This window comes from Podarcis vaucheri, assembly GCF_965113315.1.
Source record: "Podarcis vaucheri genome assembly, chromosome: 16".
NCBI classification, from domain to species: Eukaryota; Metazoa; Chordata; class Lepidosauria; order Squamata; family Lacertidae; genus Podarcis; species Podarcis vaucheri.
The window spans coordinates 20,651,568-20,673,826 of NC_138754.1; the positions used below are offsets into that span (position 1 = coordinate 20,651,568).

General features: G+C 42.1%; 1 protein-coding gene across 1 annotated transcript in view; it reads left to right on the top strand.

The window, feature by feature from the left end:
* The window catches only part of MED13L (mediator complex subunit 13L), a 175,947-nt gene that overhangs the window by 61,932 nt on the left and 91,756 nt on the right, over positions 1-22,259 (top strand). Inside the window, exons 3-4 of the mRNA XM_082202873.1 lie at positions 5,296-5,380; positions 8,661-8,744. Of these exons, the coding sequence (XP_082058999.1) occupies positions 5,296-5,380; positions 8,661-8,744 (169 nt within the window). The remainder of the gene's footprint in view (positions 1-5,295; positions 5,381-8,660; positions 8,745-22,259) is intronic.

The following is a 22,259-nucleotide window of genomic DNA, read 5'->3' on the forward strand; positions in this document are numbered from 1 at the left end:
ATTGTTTTAACAACTTAATCCAAACTACATTTCAGATGGTTGTATGTAAAAATGTAAGCGTACATCATGAAATGAATGCTTTTGTAAAGATGATGAGAGTTGGTGATAAATAGGAATGGAGAGGAGAGGACAGTACAATGCTGAAGGCAAGTGAAAAAAAGCAAATAAAAGATTCATTGTTTTGAATAGTTATACAAACAGCATTTCAAGGGAAGCCAACAACAGCTAAGCATGAAAATCTACTGGGGCAGAGGAGCATAATAATGAGACTGTGGAGCAGTTTCTTTTTAATAGCATCCAGGTTAAAGGCAGATGAGATAGTTTAGGCCCTTCCACAATCTATTTATTGTATGCATCGTATTAGACTTATTAGAAGGCAGTTTATTGGATTGTGTTTGTCTTCCCCCTTGTTTAACATGTCAACATTTTCTATCTTCTTAATATAAGAGAAAATGTCATTGCTTAATCAGAGGTGCTAACAGTTTTCTTCTGGATGTAAATTTGCTTGTTGTGTAACAGGAATGCTTTAGTCTTAGCAAAAGTATAAGAAAATGAAAGGCAGCGAGAAGTAGCTCCATTGTTACCACTCCAGGCGTGTCTAATGAATCGTGTTTCCATGTTCCCTCGATCATGCTGCGGAGTGCCCTTAGCAGGGCTAAGTCTTCTGTAAAATGCTCTTTAAGATTATTGTTGAAAGCACAGAAACACTGGATGGGTGTTTGGTGGTAGTGGTGGAGGGAATGTTAATGAGGCAACTGCATTTCAGTCAGTACAGCTGCTGGGATTTCTTGCCATGGCTGGAGCAGCAGTGACAGACAACTGTTCCAGCTCAGCATAAAGCCCTTTTCTCAGGGACGCAGGTTGTCAGATACTTGGTTGGCAATGCTCCTTTATAACTATACGGTTGTGTTTTGTTTTTTTTTAAAAAAACCCTTGTGCTGGAGAAGCAAAGAAAATAAATGCCTGGCTGGGAAGGGTCTACTACTTAGAAACCCATAGAACCGTAGAGTTGGAAGGGACCCGAAGGGTCATCTAGTCACCAGGAGTAAAAGTAGCCATGCCTTCAACCACCACCACCACCACCACAACAACAGCAACAATCACCCCACAGATTTTTGTTTTGCTCTTTGCTCTGCTTGTATTAATGCCCATATGAACTGTATGTGTGCTTTCAAAAATATTTTGATTCGTAGTGGTTTTGTTAGTGGAATCAGATGTGGCCTGTGATTTGATGGTGGGTTGTTGTTGTTGTTTGTTTGCATGCATGGAAAGGCCATGGGGGAAAATATACAATTTTATGTGTAATCATTTTGTTGGATTCAATGTATGTCTCTCTGTGTTCACACACACATGCTTGTCATAATTCAAGGGTAGGTTTGGTCTTAGGTTCATTAGTTCTCATAGCTGTTTTTGAGAGGGGGGACAAAATGAGGACACTTCAGATACGAGTTTTGGACTGTCTTCTTTTGATGATGAAGGGAAATATCATAGTTAAAGTTTAAAAGTGTGTCCACTTTTGCATAATGCTCTAGTCCAGGTAGCATTGCGAGAGCTCACCTTTGCAAACATTCATGCAGGGAAGAGTGGCCTGTGTCCCTCCAGTGGTGTTGGACACCAACACCCAGCCAGCATGATCAATGGTCATTTGTAGTCCAGCAATATTTGGAGGACCACAGGTTGTTGAATTAGAGCTAAATATGTTCTGATAACCATTTTGTCGTTTGTATTGCTGAAAACAGTACAAGCTGTTACTATCTACATGTTGGGAGATATGAATGGTATTACTAGTGCTATAGCAGTGTTGAGTGAATGGTGTGCAATAGGCTTCCATTTGTTTCTGATTACAACCTTATTTTTATATTGTGTTTCTCCTCAGATTTAAAAGGCTTTGTGTAGATAGTTGTGCACAACTTCATTTAAAAAAGAGGTTGTTTCACACTAGCTGGAGGTTACAGACTGACCAAGCTGTTCAGTTTCTTGAGCGTTTTGAGTGACTGCACTGTAAACTGTATTTGCAAGAGTGTCAAAACAAACAGTGCATTTTAGTACTGATGGTTTGTGGTTGTACAAAGGAAGGTACTTCCTCAGTTCTGAGGAGAACTGATGCCACATTTCTTTAGCTATGACCTGTGTAAGGACATCAGAGCAGGAAGTATGCTTGCTCCTGGTATAGTCTCAAGTCCATTTAGTCACTAAGGACTTTGAACACAAATCTTACAGGAGAATCAATGGCGATGTAACAATGATCGATCAATAGCATTGCATTTAATTAGATATTTTATGGCCTTAATGCAGTATTTCAGAATCAATGTAGCATTGCATTCCTTTGCTGCTTTTTTGTATGTCAATTTCCAGGACACATTGATACATCTGCATTTGTCACTAAACGGCTTCACTGTAGACAAATTTAATCTAAAATGAAATGAAAGCTTTAGTATAGGCTTTCAGTAATTGAATTTTTGATATATTTATTTAATGTAGACATTTGCCAGTGAATTGGATTTTTAAATTGATTTTTAAAAAAGAAAACCAGGAAGAAGTGATACTGTAGGAAAAAGGAGCCCCAAACCCTGCTTACCACATAACTCCTCCTGTAGTTGCTTACTTCCTTGTCACAGGCACCCTCCTGTCTTTCGGTAGAACAGAGCAATAAATTGATTTCCAGTCATTTTTAATGGTGAAACAACTAGTATTATCCTATAGAGTATGTTCCCCTTCATATCCACAGTGGCCAATATGGTTAGAGTACTCAATGTTCAGAGTAAACAGGTTTAATTAGTCCTGCTGTGGGAGGTAGAAAAGCTCTGTATTTCGGCCTTCCTCACATGCATGCAGATTTCTTGTTTAAGGGTTGAAGTACATGTTACAGTCATACCTCGTGTTGCATTAGGGTCATGTTGCGCCTTTGTGGCTTGCAAATGCGGCTTTGCACATGCACAGAAGCGCTCTATCATGCTCTGCGTTTGCGCAGAAGCTCCACTCTAATTGCGGACTTTTTGGGGTGTGAACGGCACCCCAGAATGGATCGTGTCCGCACTAGAGGTACCAGTGTACATGAGAAATCTGTGAGCAGAATTCCCAACATTTGCTTTTTACTTGAAAGCAGATAGGGATGTATGTATGGAATGCGCTAATTTTGATAGCGGCAGTGGCATTGGGGAAGGGTGGAGCTAATACTATATGGTAGAAGTGGTATTATATCAGATAAATTGTGTGGGAGAAAGGTTTAAGCCCACTTTTCCCCAGGGACATTGCTCTGATTGAATAAGAGCCCCATTCCCTTCTGAGCTACTTTCAAATAGTTTTACTTAATTTTCAAAATAAGGTTTGAGGAAGCAGAATGGTGCATGTAAAACAGTGAAATGTACTTTAGAATTCCTGGAGCTAAACATCCCCCCCCCCCTTTTCTTTTTGGTGTACAGTGCAGGAAGCTGGGTTTTCTTTAGTGATATCCTCCAGAGCAGTTCAAATGCGTAGTAATTTTTGCATTCCCATACCCCATCCATAGATTGTTTGAAGTCTTTATTAGCATATACCTGTTTTCGTTACTATAAATGCTTCTGCTATTCATTCTAGTGGGAATTACTTGAGTATTCCCACATGCAACTTAATTATATCTTATTATATTTATATTACTTGTAATATAATATGTTTATTATACTGTCTAATTAATGCAATATGTTATTTGCTTTCTGTTTCCCCCATGGGGTCTCTTATATCTGTTTCTGTCTTGCCCCAGCTTCCTGCAGGTGGTACTTGGGTGGGCAGGGAGGGAGAAGAATCTGCGCAGTAAAATGTTCATATATTTTAGTGAAGGGGAAAGTAAAGAATTGTGAGAGGCACAAAATTGGTTTTTGGTTTTTGTATGTGAGAGAGATTACTAGGAATGTTAAAAACAAAGGTTATATGCACCCATAACCAAGGTTTTTAAAAAAGCCCCTTTGAGTGTTTTTACTATTCATTTATTGAAATGTATCTGAGCCAGTTAGACACAATGATCTCCAGGCGACGGTAGCTTGGCACTGCAAAAGTCTGAGAATGGACCAACCAAAGGAGCAGAAGCTGAAAGTGCCATCTCCTATAAGTGTTCTCCCATAAAATGAAACTTGCAAGGCACTTTTTGAACATTTGCATGCTTTTGAGGTGTTTGCTTTTCAGCTGAAGCCAAACATTTGACCGATTAATGTAAACAAATTTGTGGAGGGGTGGGGGAGAGCCGTTCCCTCGTTTTTGACTTCCTCCAGAGTTACCATGCGTGCCTGCTTTTTTCTTGTCAACACCACACACCCATCATTATTATATTATTAAAATGTATGTATTGCCTAATGCAAGATGCCCTTGGCTGACAATTAAAACAGATCATGGAGCACTACAAGGTACATAATAGTAATCAACACCAACAACAGAATTCCAATTCAAACAGAAGACTGAATACAAAACAACTAAACCTATTTCAGTTTCCTCCTTCTCTCCTCAGTTCTATACCTTTTCCATCTCTTCTCAGTCTCTTGCCTCCTTCACCCAGCCATCTTTTCCTCAGAATTCTGTTTGTCAGCATGCAGTTTCCTTGATCATTCTTCTTTCAGTTACCTTGTCTTTGGGCTCCCTAGCCCTCAACTTTACTACTCTTCCCGCTTGGTTACTTATTCTTAAATTGCTTTTTTAAAAAAAACACAAAAACCCCAGTTATCTTGCTTCTGTTTTCATTTTGTGTCACTTGCAGAAATCACATAATGTGCTTTCACTCATTTTTTTGTCATAGTGCGTATTATTAAAGGCCATAACCTCTTTAAATGTGTGAATGCATAATGTGGGGTTAAGCACTTCAGTTTACCTGGTTTTAGGATCATTTTAATTTGAATGGCAATCCCGCTTGGTCAACTTGCTTCACCTCAAATAACTTGCTTCACTCATCTTATAAAGTTTGCATAAACTTGAAATAGGCTTTCTATTAAACTGGAAGGAGGATGGGTACCTTCTTACAGTTGATTTATGACTGAAGCAGTTGGTAGTACTGTAATGCATATTGGTACTTGCTTAGGTAACCAGGAAGACCAACCCTCACTAATCTGGTGCCCTCCAGATGTTTTGGACTATAGCTCCCATAATCCCCTGGTGCTAGTCAGCATGGGCAGTCGTCAGGAATTAAGGCAATTGTAGTCTGATACTTTGGGATGGCTCCAGCTTGGATAGTCCTTCTAAAAACCCAGCTGAATTATGTTTTTGTTTACTTGAATGATTAAACCCTCCTCTTGTTTTCTGGATGATAGGCTAACACTTTGCCTGTTTTTACAGTGGTGGAAGAAGGACTTTGGGAGAATGGGCTTTCATATGAGTGCAGGACACTGCTTTTCAAAGCAATCCACAACTTGCTGGAAAGGTAAGAGAACTCCATCTGTTCAGAGGGGTCTGTTAATGTTGGTTTGGGCTACCGACTTGTCCTGTCACCAACCCCATCCCAATAAGTCCCCCAAGCTTGTGCAGAGGATTGGATCAAGGGGAGAAAGAGGTGAAGAATTCTCTCATTATAACCACTTTGATCAGCAGAACTGTTACTGCCACAGTTGCTACACAATACTTGTTCCGTAGTTGTTAAAAAATTGAACTTTGACTGTGGCTGCACCTATATTTTGGAAGTCTCTGCCCATTGACACCAGGCTAGTGCCTTTTTAAAAAAATATGTTTTTATTTCATTTTGCAGTATTTAATGAACAAGAACTGTTACAAACATCTTGACTGTCTTTGCATTGTTCACCCATAAGAGCATTCAAAATACCATGAACTACATTGTCACACCATACAAATAGCATACAATAATATAATCAAGGAGATCTCTTCAAACTCCACCATGAGACGCTGAGGGAATCCTTGTCTGTTCTTCCTGTCTCATGTAAGATATAAGTGGTTTCCATGCCATGTATAAAGAAAAGGGGCTTGCCCTTCCTTTAGTCACATGGATGTGGCATGTTAGTTTTTCTGCCAGTGCTACTGACCAGACCCTTTGGTGCCATACTTCAGTTGCCAGGCCTTCACCAGCATTTGTTGGTTTCCAGAGAAGCTGCTATCAGCAGAAATGACAAAATATATTATATACAGTATGAAGTCTGGTGTCATTCATTATCCCCACTAGTACAAATGCTGGAGACATTTTGATGTTTGTCTTATAAATGTTTTCCAGTTCTTTGAAAATGTATGTCCAAAAGATAAGCACACGTTAGCAATATCACCATAGGTGTAGGAAAGTTCCTGTGCAGTCACAGCCTCTCTGGCACAAGGAGCCAAGTGGTTAAGTGTCATATGCCTTTAAGGCTGACATTTGTTTATTATTGGTTACTGCTAGTTAGCTTCTCTCTCTCTCTCTTTCACACACACACACACACCCACACACCCACACACCCACACACCCACCCACACCCACACCCACACACACCCACACCCATTCACACCCCCCCATGTGTATATATGTACAAACTTAGGATCTGCAGCACATCACAATATGAAATGTCTCTGCTCAGTGCACCAGCAACTAGCATGAAGGTACTGCATTACATTCTCCTGGATTTCTGGTGTTCTCCCCCAGCCCCAAAGAGAGAATTAGCATTCCACTGTCACATTGTGCTGTTTGGGAGTTGTTCCTTCAAAGTAGGGTGGTGATTCTGAACTTTTTCAAACTTTGGGGTTCATCCAAGTTTGCTGGTACTTCCCTCTTTATGCTTAGGTGACACCGTTTTGGCTAAATAAGGTTAGCCGCTTGGATAATGAGTTTTCGATTTGTATATCTATGATATTCAATTCATACAAGAAGGAAGTACTACAGTATAAGCAAGTGCTTGAGTGGCATGCAGTGTGTCCTGGATGGGGCTCTGCAGTTTGGGGATACTCATGATCTATGTAGCATTGTCACTGGAGTCACAGCTGGCCTTGGTGGTCCAGAGTGCCTTTTATCAGCTTCAGCTGAAAACACAGCTGTGGTCCAAATAGACAGAGAGCCAAGCTACAGTTAGCTATGCTCTGGTAACTTCATGTTTAGACTACGGCAATACATTGTGCTTTGGATTGCCTTTTTTTTTTAAAAAAAAGGTCCAAAAATTCAGTTAAACACTACACAAAAATTGTGCTTCAAGGTTTGCTAACTGGGGCTGGACATATTAAGGAAGTGCTTTGTCAGTCCCATGGGCTTTTGATACATTTCCAGGCCCTGGTTTTAAAGTTTACATTCCTAAACGGCTTAGGGCTAGGTTTTTCCATATATTTCTATCTGGACATTGCTTTGCTCATTGGAGGTTGTTTCCCAAGTGCCACTCCCAAGTGGATCCATTGAATGTCTGAAAGTGAGAGGCCTTTCTCTATGATAGCACCCCAGTTGTGGAACGGAGGTCTATTTCACATCCATTTTGGAATCATGTGTAGCCCTCCCTTTAAAAAACAAGCAAACCTCAGGGTTTTTAACATATTTCAATGTTTTGGCTTGAAAAAGGTTTCAAGTTTGCTTCATCTCTTGCTGTGATGCTGTAATTGCTCTTTTTTTAAAAAAAACCATTCATAATGTATTTAAACATATTTTTGTATACCACTCAGAAAACTTTGATTAAGGGGTGTCATAGAAATAGTTTTGTGTTGTTTCCTTGAAAGTTGTAGCTTGGCCCTAGTATTCCAGGAAAACAGCCAAAAAGAACATTACAGTTACAGTTAATTTTCCACATTTCTAGAAGTCTTTCTTACATATGCTGAAAGTTTTGTGAAGATTAATCACAATTAAGGGAACAATCCTAACCCCTGCCAAAAGCCAGATGAGGGCAGTTAGGTCAAGGCAGGAGGACTAGCAGAGAGGAGCTCCACGTGTGGGGAAGCCTATCTGCCCTGGCATGCCTGCAAAAAGCTTTGTGGGCATAGATGTAGTACCAACAGTGTTTCAGCTGGCGGTATAAGGGCTGAAATAAGAGTGTGCCAGGATTGCACACTCTAATGTCCCCATCACTAGCCTTATAGTCCCTCAGGTGGTGTAGTTAATTTCCCCCAGATTATTTTCAAAAGAAACTTGGGGGGTGGGGCAGAATGCCCACCTATCTTCTGACTTTGCTTTGCTCTTGGCAGCACATCCACCACTGAACTCTCCCTGCTGCCATTTGAACTTGCTCTGTAAAATGCCAGTTTTGTTCTAATGAAGCTTATGCTTTTAAATAAAATGCTTGGCCTTCATTTGACAATACTTGATCAGTCAGCTGAGCAGTTTTTGGGGGGACCATAAGTACCAACACCCACCTAATATGTTCAATAAAAAGCTGTCTGTTATACATATTGAAAGTGGTAAACATCTTTCTCTCAAAATTTAATTTTGAATCAGATAGATGGGCAAGCCTGCTTTGGAAAAAAGTTCCCTTGAAATTAAATATGATTCCGTTCCAAGTTACTGTGCTTGAGACTGGAGTATCAGAAGCTAATGGGGAGCAGCTCTTTTCAAGGAGTTCCATAGATGGAAGCCTTGAGGGAGGCCAGTGATACACCAAGGCTGATATCATTGGCACAAAAGAGCAGAGCTGGCAAACAGATGAAGAGCTTTGCATGTGAAATATAGAAGCTCAATACAACGGAGAATGTGCGGCGATGATAATATTTTCAGTAGTTATTGAGTAATTGGTGTCACAATTTATTTCTTTTAGATGCCTAATGGATAAGAACTTCGTAAGAATTGGCAAATGGTTCATCCGGCCATATGAGAAAGATGAAAAACCCATTAACAAAAGGTAAGGATCCCAAGGGCTTTGAAGTACGCTGCCGAAATTGACGGTGCTATTTTGGTGCTTTAATTGCGGTGTTTCCCTGTTCATGTACCCACTTTCCCAGCATATTCTCTTCCCACTCTTGCATGATGATAATGAATAACTGGTCCTTGGTGGCCCTGTTAGCAAGTTTGACATTATTGTGTTGATTTCCCTCCTCTCCCAACTTTGTAGCACATTGTAACAGAAGTGGCGCAATGTTAGCGCCTTTTTGCCTACTCTTTGGAATATGTTGCAGTCAAGGTTCCCTGACACTTCTTGTTTGAGAGTTGGCTATATCCAGAACCAGGTGATTTTGTGTGTGTGTGTGCCGTGACTTTGAGGCCTTTTTGCTTTGCTTTTGCAAGCTTATGTTGAAATATTGGGCTGAGGTAGGTGTGTGTATGTGTGTTTTATATATATATATAGAGAGAGAAAAATGGAAAAGGATACTCATCAATTCACACCGTCAGTGTATTAATTGTCTGTATTGCAATACTTTAAAACCTTGTAGGAAGCCCAGTGAAGTTTATAGGAAATATTGGGAAATGTAGTCTTATTGATACTGCCATAATTGGTTGCATGTGTGAATACTGGTCTACAGGAAAGTTTTGTATAAAATTTATATGTGCCTAAGGTACTTTTCAATGTTTGAAATAGGTTTCACTTAAGCAGGAAGTGGTTTTTGAGTAGTGTTTTTCTACTGATGTTATGTATTCCTCTTTTAAACACCAGTTTCAAAGAATTGCAGGAATTCAGTAATCTTAGCTAAATAGCACAGATGCATTTGGTACAGAAATGCAGCGTACTGTTGGCGGACATTAAGAAGATATTTCAGACTGAACTGAATGTTTTAAGTTCTTTTTTAAAAAAAACTACAGTTGTTCAAAAGTGTGCTTACTTCGCAAGCAAGAGGAATGTAAAAATAGCAAAACTGATTGGTTTCTGGTGGTGTGTTGTGCTTCTGTTTGAGTCCCCAGCTGTGAAGAGAGGCTTCAGTGTGTTCTGTTTTCAGCGATTCTGCCAGTCCAGCATTTATCGTGCATACAGCTTGTTCAGTTTAAAAGCTTGGGTTTGCCCCTGAGACCACAGTTCCTTCATTGCACTTTTGACTCCTGCTTTGCATCCGTGGTAGTAAAAGCTGCAGCAACATGCTTTGTGATTTTAATGTGCTTTATAGAAAGAGGGAGGACTTTCCATGTGGTTAACTAATGCTCAGGGAAAGCCTACAGAGGCATTTGTGGCACTACTGAGCAGATGCAGATTTCTAGAATATGCTGGCTGGAGGATTGCAGCTATCCTTATTACATTTCTTATCTAATATGTTAACTTTCACATGCAAGATAGGTGTACACTTTTGTAGGGATCTGAAATAATGTAGCTTGATATATAGCTTGATATATATACCTTATACCTTAAGTAAAGATCTGTCCTTTCCACGGTAATTTATGCTTCAGACCTTCAGAATCTTTTCAAGATGGGAGGACGACGTGGCTCAGAATCTCAGGATTCATACACTCAAAAAGCCTTTGCTAGGGTTACTGCTTCTTCAACGGGTGCCTTTCAAATATTATTTTCACTATGCCTGCAAATCACTTTTCCATTAATAGCTGGAAGTGGTTCTGAGCCAAAATATGTGAATTTGCACAATTGTAGTTTTTCTGTACTATCTAAGTCACTGCATAGTATTTCTTATATCCAGGACCACGGTGCTTCCTAGCTGTTAGGGTCACCTGAATAAAAGCAATCAAGGACACGAAAGAAGCCAGAACATAAGTGCACTCTACTGAGATACAGTACTGTGGACATCCAGCCTGCCATTTGATATTGGTACATCCCTGTAAAAAGGGTGTCTCTCTTAAACTTAAGCCATTTGGGATTAGGCCAGAGAAACAGGAACACCTGTTGCACCATTCATGGGAACTGCATGGTCTCACTCCATAATCTATCAAATATTTGAGATGCTTTGCAGAACTGGTTGTGCCACGCCTGCATTAATGATACTCATGGTTTATTAGCAGTATTTCAGACACTGCCTCTTCCTGAATTCTTTGTATGCTTTTACAGCCTTGGATTTTGCTGATTTTCTTCTATTACGATGGATTTATTTGATTTCAGCTACAAACCCTCCACTCTTAGCCTCCATGTGTTGTCTTTTGGAGACTTACTTGGCACATAACCCCCCCTAATAATTCTCCAACTTGCAGATGTTGTCTCTTTGTCCTGAAGCTAATAGCCTTTGGAGTTCTAACACAGCTATTCTGTTGGGAGCACAGTCACCTCTTGCATTCATTTCAGACTTTCTTAGTAAGTTTCAAATCAGGACTGTATAGGGCCCTGTATAATTACATGGTTTCAGTTGTCTCCTCAGTGAGTTACTGAAGCAACAGGAGGTCCATTGCTGGCCCCAGCCCAATGTTATAGAGCATCCCATGCCCCATTCCTGATGCCCACATGCTGAATGTGGATGACTGCAAAAGGGAAACCTGCATGTGTTGATCTCAATGGGATTGCGAACCTCGAAGTGTTTGGGGTTCTTGATCCTGTAGGTTTCCCTTTTGCAGATGTCCACACTCAATGTATGGACCTTGGGAGCAAGGGGAGCAAGCTGCTTGACTTTGGGAGTACAGTCAGTGGCACAACCTCACTACTGTTTCAATGGCTGGAGCCCCCACTGTGTGAATTATGCTTGAAAGGGAATAGGACGTGTCCCTGAATAAGAAGATTCACCTTTGTGTTTCATTTGGCATTTTGTAGATGGTGACTGTGATTTATGGTGAGTGGGCTACATATTGGGCTGTTTAAGTTGGAATATGGTGGATGGATATAGTTGGTTACCAGAGGTTAAACATTAAGTACCTTAGCTTTTGGGTTGGATGAGTTACTATAGTTATGAATAGTGTAAAGGTAAAGGTAAAGGTACCCCTGCCCGAACGGGCCAGTCTTGACAGACTCTGGGGTTTGTGCGCCCATCTCACATCTATTGGCCGGGGGCCAGCGCTGTCCGCAGACACTTCCGGGTCACGTGGCCAGCGTGACAACGCTGCTCTGGCGAGCCAGAGCCGCACACGGAACGCCGTTTACCTTCCCGCTGGTAAGCGGTACCTATTTATCTACTTGCCCCCGGGGGTGCTTTCGAACTGCTAGGTGGGCAGGCGCTGGGACCGAGCAGCGGGAGCGCACCCCGCCGCGGGGATTCGAACCGCCGACCTTTCGATCGGCAAGCCCTAGGCGCTGAGGCTTTAGCCCACAGCGCCACCCGCGTCCCTTATGAATAGTGTAGATTGAGTTTAATACAGCATATGGAATGTTGGATGTTCACAGGGAGGTTGGGGGTGGCTATGAAGGTAACGGAATCAGCTGCAACTGTTGAGGTAACCCTTACTATATATAATTTGTGTATAAGGTCTTGTTTGCCTGGCTTAAAGGTGCACAGTCTTAAGTACACAGGCAATTGATGTTTTCAGTGCAATTGTAACTACCTGCAGCCACTCTAGGTTCACAAATGGCAGCTGACTGCATGAAGAGCGTCTGCCCACTTTCTGTCTGTTCCATCTGTCAGTATTGTGGAGAACTGCTTTAGTTGTCTTGACATGAATGTCTTCGTTTACACAAACACGTGACACATCTGGACATCAGTTCTTTTAAGGGGAGGCCTTGTTGCTGGCTGTATTGTTCAACTAGTTGAAGTTCTAGGAATGTTTAAGCTGCTTTCCTCATTAGACACTCAAAGCTGGCGGAGTATGTAAAGGATAAGCAAAGTACCCCTGATGTGCTGTTAATTAGATTTGTCAGGAGCCCCAGTTGTGCAGCCTGCCACACAGTGTTGTCACTTACTATATCTGTAATGAATTGTCTTAAGGGCATCAGTAAACACTGAAAAGCTCTTTTTTAGTTTCTGAATGGCTATTCTAATAATGTTGCCCCTGCACGTTGGTTTGGGGGTGGGGGTGGGGAGGTAGACACTCCTCTTAAAAATAAACCACGGGATCATTAAATCTCTCTGGCAGCACAATCTCCAAAGCAAGAGTGTCTAGTTTGTGATGGTCAAAACAGAAAAAAATAATTGTGCCACTTCTCAATACATCTTTACTAGAATGTAACCCTTTCAAGTTCTGAGAGATTCTCCCATTGTTCAGTGCTTTGCATTTGGTTTAAATGCAACTTTGTATTTCAATTTCTGGAGAATTACTCTGGAATTAATGAGACTGTGGGATGAAATAGTTTGTGGATATTTATGATCAGAATGTGTTTCCTTCATTTTCTAATTCTGCAGCCTCTAATTTCATTTGTAACAAAGATAATGAAAATGAAATACCTGCAATTGCATATTAATGTTGATGTTTTAAAGTACACATATAGTGTTATAGAGCCTTGAAAATCCTTTGCTTTAAACATTTTTACCTCTGCATGAGAATAACAAAGAGTGGAGTGTGGGCAATTTCTGCAACATCGCTTTGCCCATTACTGGGATAAGAATTAGTTGGCTGGAGGGAGTGTATTTTAAAGACCACCAAGCAACCCTGATCCCAGCAGTTGCAGCCACTGCTTTGTAGCTGGCCTGGAGTGTACTCTTGATGGTGGTTCTGCAACAGAGGGGTGGGGGAGTGGGGTGGGGAGAAGCACCAGGTGAGGTGAGAGCAACCTCATCAAAACAGGGCTGGGTGGAGATGACCCATCCCATGAGAACAGCTTCTGGCACTGGGGTTGCTCCATTACTAACCTTTCTGCATGGGGCTTTTCAAAGGCCGGCCTGGCTGTGGGTGCAAGATGCCACAACAGTCTCTCTTGCATGATCATATACTGCAGTTGGATGGCTTCTGAATTGTGTGGCATAAGCAAGGAGTCATAAGTCAGTGGTAGAGCACATGCACCCCAGGTTAAATCTCTGCTATCTCTAGGGAGCACTGGGGAAAATCTCTATCCAAAATCTTGGAGAACTATATACCAGTCAGTATAGATAATATTGAGATGGACTAATGATCTGGTCTGGCATATGACAACTTCCTCCATGGAAACCACAGTTGTTCTCACACAGTTGTCCTGGTTGTACTGAAGTTCTAATCTTGGTTTGGTCCACCACCTACACCCCTATGGTTAGGCTGGCAGCCTTGCAGGTCAACCAGCAAAAGATAAACAGGGCCATTGATGTTCCCACAGAGCAGCTCTTGGAATATTAGCACAGTCGTTTGTGGTATGCTGAGCATTCTGGTCACTTACTTAGAGAACCATTTGAGCATGTAATAAAACACAGCCATGTCCTGATTACCATTAAATCATGTAAGTTGTGGAAGGTGCAAACTCTTGGAAGTTAATTGCCTGATGTGAAGGAAGCCATTTCTAAAGATGAGGTGAATTACAGCATAATTTGAAGGTTTTTACTGCTTTGGCTGCTTTGATTTACACATTCAAGGGAATAACACCACACCATGTAGAAACAGCTGGTGCTTAGTATTAAATATTAATTGCTATGAGTTTCAAAGAGAAGGAACTTGGGATGAGTGTTGCCTGTCTCATAAACTGAAGCTAAATAAGATTGTATAAATCTTTTTCCTTGTGGCAGCAGCCGCATCAGTCTAAATAAAACCAGGCCTTCCTTTTGGGCAAAACAACTGCAGTGGTGGCTGAATTGACCCTGCGTAGCAGCTACCTTCTTAAGGGTCAAGCCATTCAGATATAACACTGTGGAATAAATGCTTCAGTTTAGTTGCTAAGTGACTGAAGCCAAATAAGGTTTGAACCGCAATCCTTTGGACACTTTGTGAAGACTTCAGTCTAATTGAAATAAGTACAGCTTCTGAATAAACATGTGGAATTATTCACTGCCAGAATTATTAACCTTCTCTATCACTTTAGCCGCATGACACCCTTTTTCAGATCCCTTTATTGACTTACTGTCCCCTTCCATATCCAGCACAAACTCCTCGTCTTTTTAAAGCTACCCCCAGCATAACCCCCATTCTTCCTTCCTGTCCTTTGTCTCTAGTTACATCTCCTCTTGTGATCTCTGCTGCTTCTCCTCTTACACCTCAGATGACTGAAGATCTCCTGGGTCTTTCATTAGTTCTGCCTTAAGTGGGGAACTCCTTTCCTGGATATAGACATGGTGCCTCCTCCCTCCCTTCAAATATCTCATCAAAACCTACCTTTTCAGGGTCAACTTTGGCTTCCCCTGAATCCTTAATTTCCAGCTGTAATCAAGTCTAATAGCATTTGCCTAGATTCTTTTCTCTTTCCTTCTGTAGTTTTCCCCACTGCCTATTTTAGATCATAAACTCCTAGCGGGCAGGGAGCTATGTTTGTTGCCTGTGTAACTCTCTAAAGTACCATGCGCTCTGATGATGCAGTGTAAATAAACTACAGTGGTGCCTCGCAAGACGAAATTAATTCGTTCCACGAGTTTTTTCGTCTTGCGAAGCACGGTGTTGGGAAAGTTTTGGAAAAGCTTCAAAAATCACCAAAGTCTTCAAAAACCTCAAAAAAGGGGGGTGCTTGGGAGGGAGGGAGAGGCGGGCGCTGGGCGTGGGGGGAGGCGGGGCGGAGGTTGCTGCCTGAGCCCCCGGGATCGGTTTGGCTCGCCTTGCTCCGACCCTTTGCACTACAGTCGGCGCCGTCTTGCTGCTGCTGTCGCCGCGGTAGTCAAAACTCCTACCGGCCTAAAAGTTGTCTGGTGCAAAATCCCTTCTGCAGCAGCAGCCTGCAAGAAAGCGAGAGCGCCAGCCAGCCAGCCGCCCGCCGCGGGCAGGAGGCAGGGAGGGAGCGTCGGCGACGGTGGATGCCTATTGCCCCTGTTGCTGCTGCAGCCGGCCAGCCAGCCAGCCAGAAGCGCGCGAGCGGAGAGGGGTGCATCCAGCCCGTTGGAGAGGAGCGCGGGGGCTCGTCCCCGGTGGCTCCCGAGCTGACCTTGCCTGGCCCGGCGCCTTCCGCGCTGCCAAAGGGCGACTCACCTGCTGCCTGCACTGCGCCGGGACTAACTCGAGCGGGGCGAGGAGAACACACACTCGCACGCACACACACCGAGAGGCAAACTTGCCGCAGCCGTCGACGTCGCGGGGTTGGAAAGCGCGGAGATGCAGGTAGGGGCGCCCCTCGCAGGGCGAGCGCCGGAGGGCCTGGGCTGGCGCTCTTGTCACCGCTGGGGGGGTGGGAGAAGGAAGTAGCCCCGTCTGAAGAGCCCCAGAGCCTGGCCTCCCTAACTGGGAGTTGTGGGGAGGGAAGTGTGCGTGCCTTGCTATTTTTTGCTGAAACAAAGCTCCCTCTCCCTCAGAACCCGCCTTCACGCGTTCTTGCCCCTACGGAGACGCACACTGTGTGCTATGAGTTGCTCCCCGAAGTCAAGCTGCAACTGTATTAACGGTTTTAAGAAAAAGGAAACAAACTTGCAAGACGTTTCCGTCTTGCGAAGCAAGCCCATAGGGAAAATCGTCTTGCGAATCAACTCAAAAACGGAAAACCCTTTCGTCTTGCAAGTTTTCCATCTTGCGAGGCATTCGTCTTGCGAGGTACCACTGTAAATAGGTAAAAACAATTGTCTTTGCCGTAAGCCAAGAAGGTGAGAGACTATGGCATACCTTTTTTTCAGAGGCAGGTTGTATGGGGAACGTCACTGTCATGCCAGCTTCTAGTTTTTTAAAAAACATTATATTAAAAATGATATCAAAAAGTACACCCCCTCTTTAAAAAGAAGTTCATAAAGCAGCTTACTGCTGTCCAATTCAAGTTAGTCACATTAAAAGTTTACGGGACCCATTAAAGTATCCAAGAATTCTATGCTTGCAGTTCCCACTCTTCTCTAAGGTGGTTTAGCATTGGAGCAAACAGGCAGGAATGCGTCTAGATGGGTGGCTCATATCCATTGCCTAGAATTGCACATAGTTTGTTTTATTATTGCTGTTACTATTTTATTGTGGCTGTACTGCTCTAGGTGTCATTTTATGGCTCAACGCTGCATAGAATTGTTATCTAAACTACTATTCAGTTAACACAGATAGAGAGAGAGAGAGGTGGGGGGGAGGGGAGAGAGAAACAAATAGTCAGGGGTAAAACATGTTGGCCAGATAAAATTTCACATGATAAAAGGAAAAAGACCAAGCTCCAACAACCACTTGATGGCTGGGGGAGCTGCATTTTAACCTGAGGTCAGATTTGCCTTGGTTGACAAAATATTCCTCAGCATTTGTGCTGTTACAGAGAAGGTTCAATGCAGCCATAAAGGATGAACATGGAGCAGAATCTTCGTCACATATCTATGGGAGTGGAGAGGTAAATTTCAGAGGAGATGCTTGAATGCAGTCCCCAGGTTATGTCAGATTTTAAAGGTAATCACTGGCACGTTGAACTGGGTCTGGAGTCAATGTGAAGCCAACTCCCTGTGGCCCGTTCTGTGAAGAAATCAGGCTCAGGATTCTGTTCTAGCTGAAATTTCTAAAACATTTCTAAACATTTTCTTCGAAGACACCTCTGCATAGAGTTGCTTGCAGTAATCAATATTATGAAATTACTAAAGCACGGTGATGGGCCAAATTAGAGAAGTGATCACAGGTAGTTTGCAGGCATAAGCTGGTGAAAGGCCCACTGTAGAGCAAGAATGTCCTCTTCACTGAACATGGTTTCATAGGAGACGTCTCGCAGTAATGATCCGTCTATCAGCCTGTGATTGATTCATTAACTTAATTTGATGGATTATCTGATTAATGTTTTCAGAACCTCACACGAGCAGCATCTTTTTTTTAAGGATGATAATTCTACCATGGAGAGGCTACTGGAGAAACAAGGTTTTTCAAAATTTTATTTAATTAACAGATTCATTACCTGCTCTTCACTGTAGGGCAAATTCAGTACTGATATACATTAAAAATATAAGACAACATAGCATAAAACAAGCAGACTCCCAGTCTCTGCATGGAGGAATTGCTCTTGTAAGACCAAACCTCACCATGTAAAGTGGTCTGGAACCTTGATAACAGAATTGTTACAAGCCCCCACAAATCCAACACTCCAGAATAAAAACCAAATTGCTGCTTTGTGCTGGTTCAGAATGTATTGAGAAGGTCCCATCAGCCTGTGCTGATGCTGCATCAAATACCCAGGTGTATCACAGCCGGGTCAAATCATCTCCCCAGCTTGCCCTCCTAGGTTTTGGTAATGCATGTTAGGTTGGCCCTCCCCATCCACAAATTGTGAATGATGGAGATCTTCTTATGGATTGATCTGACATTAAAAAGGGGTGCCACTGGATAGGAGGGGAGGATGTTGATGCAACCTGGTTCCTGAGGGAAGGAAGAAGGGGTGGAAATTGTGTTTTTTGGAAATAGACTGTGAGTATCTAGACCACCTCCTCCTTACCAGAGAGCTGCTAGCCTAATCTTTCCTAGATTGTCAGCCCAACCTCAGTTAATTTGATCTGTGACTTGTACAGACACACAACCTGACTTACCTACCCAGTCTCTGTATATAATTGAGCAGCCTTTTCTAACGTTTTGTTGAATGTGGGAGATGAGAATATCCAGTCCAGTGGATACTCAGCTTATCTCTGGCAAACTGGTAGTGAAACAGCTGTCGCTCTTTGTACTATTCTGCTTTCCCTGTACAGCTGCCTGTGGCGGTTGTGCTTATTCCTTCTTGCTCAAGGGCTTTGTCATTGCTAAATGAACATATCCAAGTATATGCTTCTTCTCTAGGAAGGAAGGAATAATGGCAAACCACTTTGGTTTCTCCCCCCTCACCTCACCCCACTGTGGCTACCTGCTCTAATTTGCATGGTTGGGGAATGATTTCCAGATCCTAGACGCTGCAATTGATTTTTTGTTTAAAGTGTCAGGCCTGCATGGGGTTGGGTTTTTCTTTCTTTCTTTCTCAGACACTAGCACTAAATTTTTAAACTGCAGGGCAACCATCCTTAACCATCTGAACAAAGCTTTTAACTTGATTGGATATTCGTATACCAGAATGATGGTCTGTATACTGTCTAGATCTGGGCACAAATAGGATTAAAACACTGCACCCACCCCTCAAGCAACAGAGGAGAAAATTACTTCTGTGACACCTTGTTTGGGCTTGTGCTTCATAATCCATTTTCAATTTACAGTGACCTTGGTTTGGAGTCTATTATGCTGAAACAAGTGTAGACATTGTAAAATCAGCAGGCTTTGTTCTATGGTTCCAGATGTCAGGAATAATAGCAGAGACATTGGTGCCAATGCTAGATTGTGATGGGAAATCACAGGTTCTGGAATTAAAATGTAATAACCTTTAAAGACACTAATGTGTCTTATCATTAAAGCTACGAGAGAACAAATTGAACTACTGTAGTCTCTTTAAGACCTCATGGCTTGTCGTATAGATCCATATGTTGCCAGTGATCAGGGTGTGCATTGCATTGTATGGAGAAGTGTACAGATATTGTGGACAGAGTTGTCTTTTGAGTTTTTATTATACCCAATCACCTAGCTGAACAGGCAGGTCATTTTAAAACAGAAAGGTTTGCCCATTCTGTCAGGTGGCTGGGTGCAGCAAGAGAAACATTCAAAACACTGTTGGGCTGCAAATGCTCCCTCCCATAAGACCGCCTAAGACTGTAGTCAGTGGGTGCATAGATAAGTAGGCCAACAGTGGGAAATGTCCATTCAAATCGTAAAAGCACAGGACTAGGAAGATTGTGAAAACAATCACCAAGCGATTTCACAAAGTGGTTGAAGAAGTATCTGTTGGGGGTGTTGTAAATATAAGGTGCCCTGCTTAAGAAGTTGTGTTTCTTCCTGCTGAATGATTGTATAATATATTTTTGTTCAAATGGTATGTGTAACATGAGGACTTGCTTTTAAACCTCACTGGTGTGCAGCTTTGTGAACCATAAACCCTGAAGGAGATGATCAAGCATTTGGTGTCAGTTTTCTAAAGCACTCAAGTAGCCTGCTATTTAAAAGTCTATTTAAATAAAACACCATTTTTGTTTCTCTAATAGTAAGTTGAAGAAGGAACACCGAAGGCAGTGGTTAAAAGTATCTGCAATATTTTTTATTTTATTTTTTGAAATCACATATCTGTCATTAGCCCGGGCGAGGACATAAACCTTCCTATTGCCTAACCAAAGTTAACATCCTTCTGGCTTTACATACTCCCTGCCTTTTGGTATACAAATACAGTGGTGCCTCGCAAGACAAAATTAATTCGTTCCGCGAGTTTTTTCGTCTAGCGAATTTTTCGTCTTGCGAAGCACGAAATCCCATAGGAATGCATTGAAATTCAATTAATGCGTTCCTATGGTCAAAAAAAGTCCAAACAAAGCCAAATTTGGTACAACAAGAGTTTATTAAGTGCTCTTTAAAGTCACACATACTATAAAAGAGCATTTCAAAAATTGAAGAAACAATAAATTAAGTTTCTAAACATGACAGAAAATTTTTTAAAAATCAACAAAGTGTACAGTACATTTTCTAAGACTCTGGGGGACAACTTGAAGAAGGTTCCTCTTCCACTCTTTGCTTCTTGCTGAAGAACCCCCTCCTCAACTGTTCCCCCAGCCACCCACCACACAGAAATTCAAATCCAGAATTTTTTTAAAAAAACAGCAGAGTGGCCCAATGGTCACAGAAAATCATAAAAATGCAGGAAAAAAACCACAAGCTTCCAGATTCTTGCAAACCCCTCCCCAACACCAAGTCCTTGAATTCCAAACACCCCAACCCAAAATCCAACCCCCCCAAAAAAGTTTTGGAAAAGCTTCAAAAATCACCAAAGTCTTCAAAAACCTCAAAAAAGGCTACCACACCGCGTTCTATGAGTTGCTCCTCGAAGTCAAGTCTCAACTGTATTAACGGTGTTAAGAAAAAGGAAACAAACTTGCAAGACGTTTTCGTTTTTCATTTTGCGAAGCAAGCCCATAGGGAAATTTTGTCTTGCGAAGCAGCTCAAAAAACAGAAAACCCTTTCGTCTAGCGAGTTTTCTGTCTTGCGAGGCATTCGTCTTGCGGGGCACCACTGTACCTCTCTCTTCCCTTTGCTTGTGCTAACCAGGACACGGTGTTGCATGTAGCGATTAGCCAAATGTTTTCCAGGTTTTATTTTCTTCAAAAGTAGTTTTTTTTCCTTTGGAGGAAACAAGTGGTATATTCTGGTTCTGACAGAAATTACAGTCTGAAATGTGAAAACAATATTTAAATGGAGGAGGCGTAAATTGAAGCTCTGATTGCTTGTATTGGAACAAGAAGCTGCTGGCTGGATTTTTCCAAGTGTAGCAGAATGAAATGTTAGAAATTATTTACTTTGTTGTTTGTCCCATATATGACTTGCTGACTTTCTACAAACGACCCTCCCCCAAACATACTTTTCTGTATGCAAGCCGTTGCACAGAATAATTATTTTTCTTTTTTTTATCCCTCACTCTGAACTGAGCATGGTAGAATCTTGAGACAGTTTGGTCACAAGAAATTCTCCAGCTATTTTAGAAGTCTCAATCCTCAAAAAGCTCTACATTTCCTCCTTATGCTGAATTTGGCCTATTTTATCTCTTAGCTCCGGATACTTGGAAGTATTTGGGCTGTTTCTACCCAAGTCTGAGGTGTCAAAAGATTTCTAGGGATCAGGTGCTGGGGCAGAGGTTTCCTGCTCCTTTACCTGACCTTGGCCCCTTCTCCCTTTGTGCCTGGGACTCGTTCCCAGAACACTGCATGGTGCTAACTCTTTATCTTCTTCAAGTCCCTCCTCAAAATTCATTTCTTCTCCAAAGCCTTTAGTCTTCACTTTCTTATTGAAATGAAACCTGAGTACATGTTACCATAATCACACATATTCTTTCCCCCATTGACTTCTGCTTCCCTCACTCCACCTCCCCTATGACAGTTTCCAATTCTCAGGTAACACAGCGGTTTGACTTCACCCCTAGAGGTGCATTCCATTGTCTCTCAAGACAGATGCATGCCAACAGTGCATCCTTTAGCATTTACAGCAGTTGTTGGAAACTGCTAGGAATGGTGGGAGTTGTAGTTCAGCAACATCTAAAGGGCCAAAGGTTTTTCCCCCCAGCAGTCACAGTTACAGTCATTGCCTATTGATGCTGTTTCAACCAAAAACTATGCAATTAGTGGTAGCTTGCATAGAAGAGTAAGCAAATTGAGAGGTGGCAATGGTGTCTAGAAGGCCAGGTTCACATTAGGGTAGTGGAAGGAGTATTTATAGCTTCTGACATACTATTGATTCTCTACTTCAGGATGTGTTCATGTGAATTAGCATTTGCAAATGTGATGGGAGGGATAGCTAAAAGAGTATGTATTCATATTATTAATAGTCAGCAGTATCAGTGAGTAGCAGACTCAGCAAGGTCTTCCAAATGGAACAATAAGATTTTAAGTTTATTGCTATTCCAAAATTGTTACCTCCTACGTTAGTTTCCTAGTGCCACCCAAAAATGATATAGCAGCCGATTCATTGGCCTGTACCTTTTGGTAAAGTTGTTCTCCAACCCCCAAATAAACATTTATTTATGTGCCTTCAGGCAGAAAT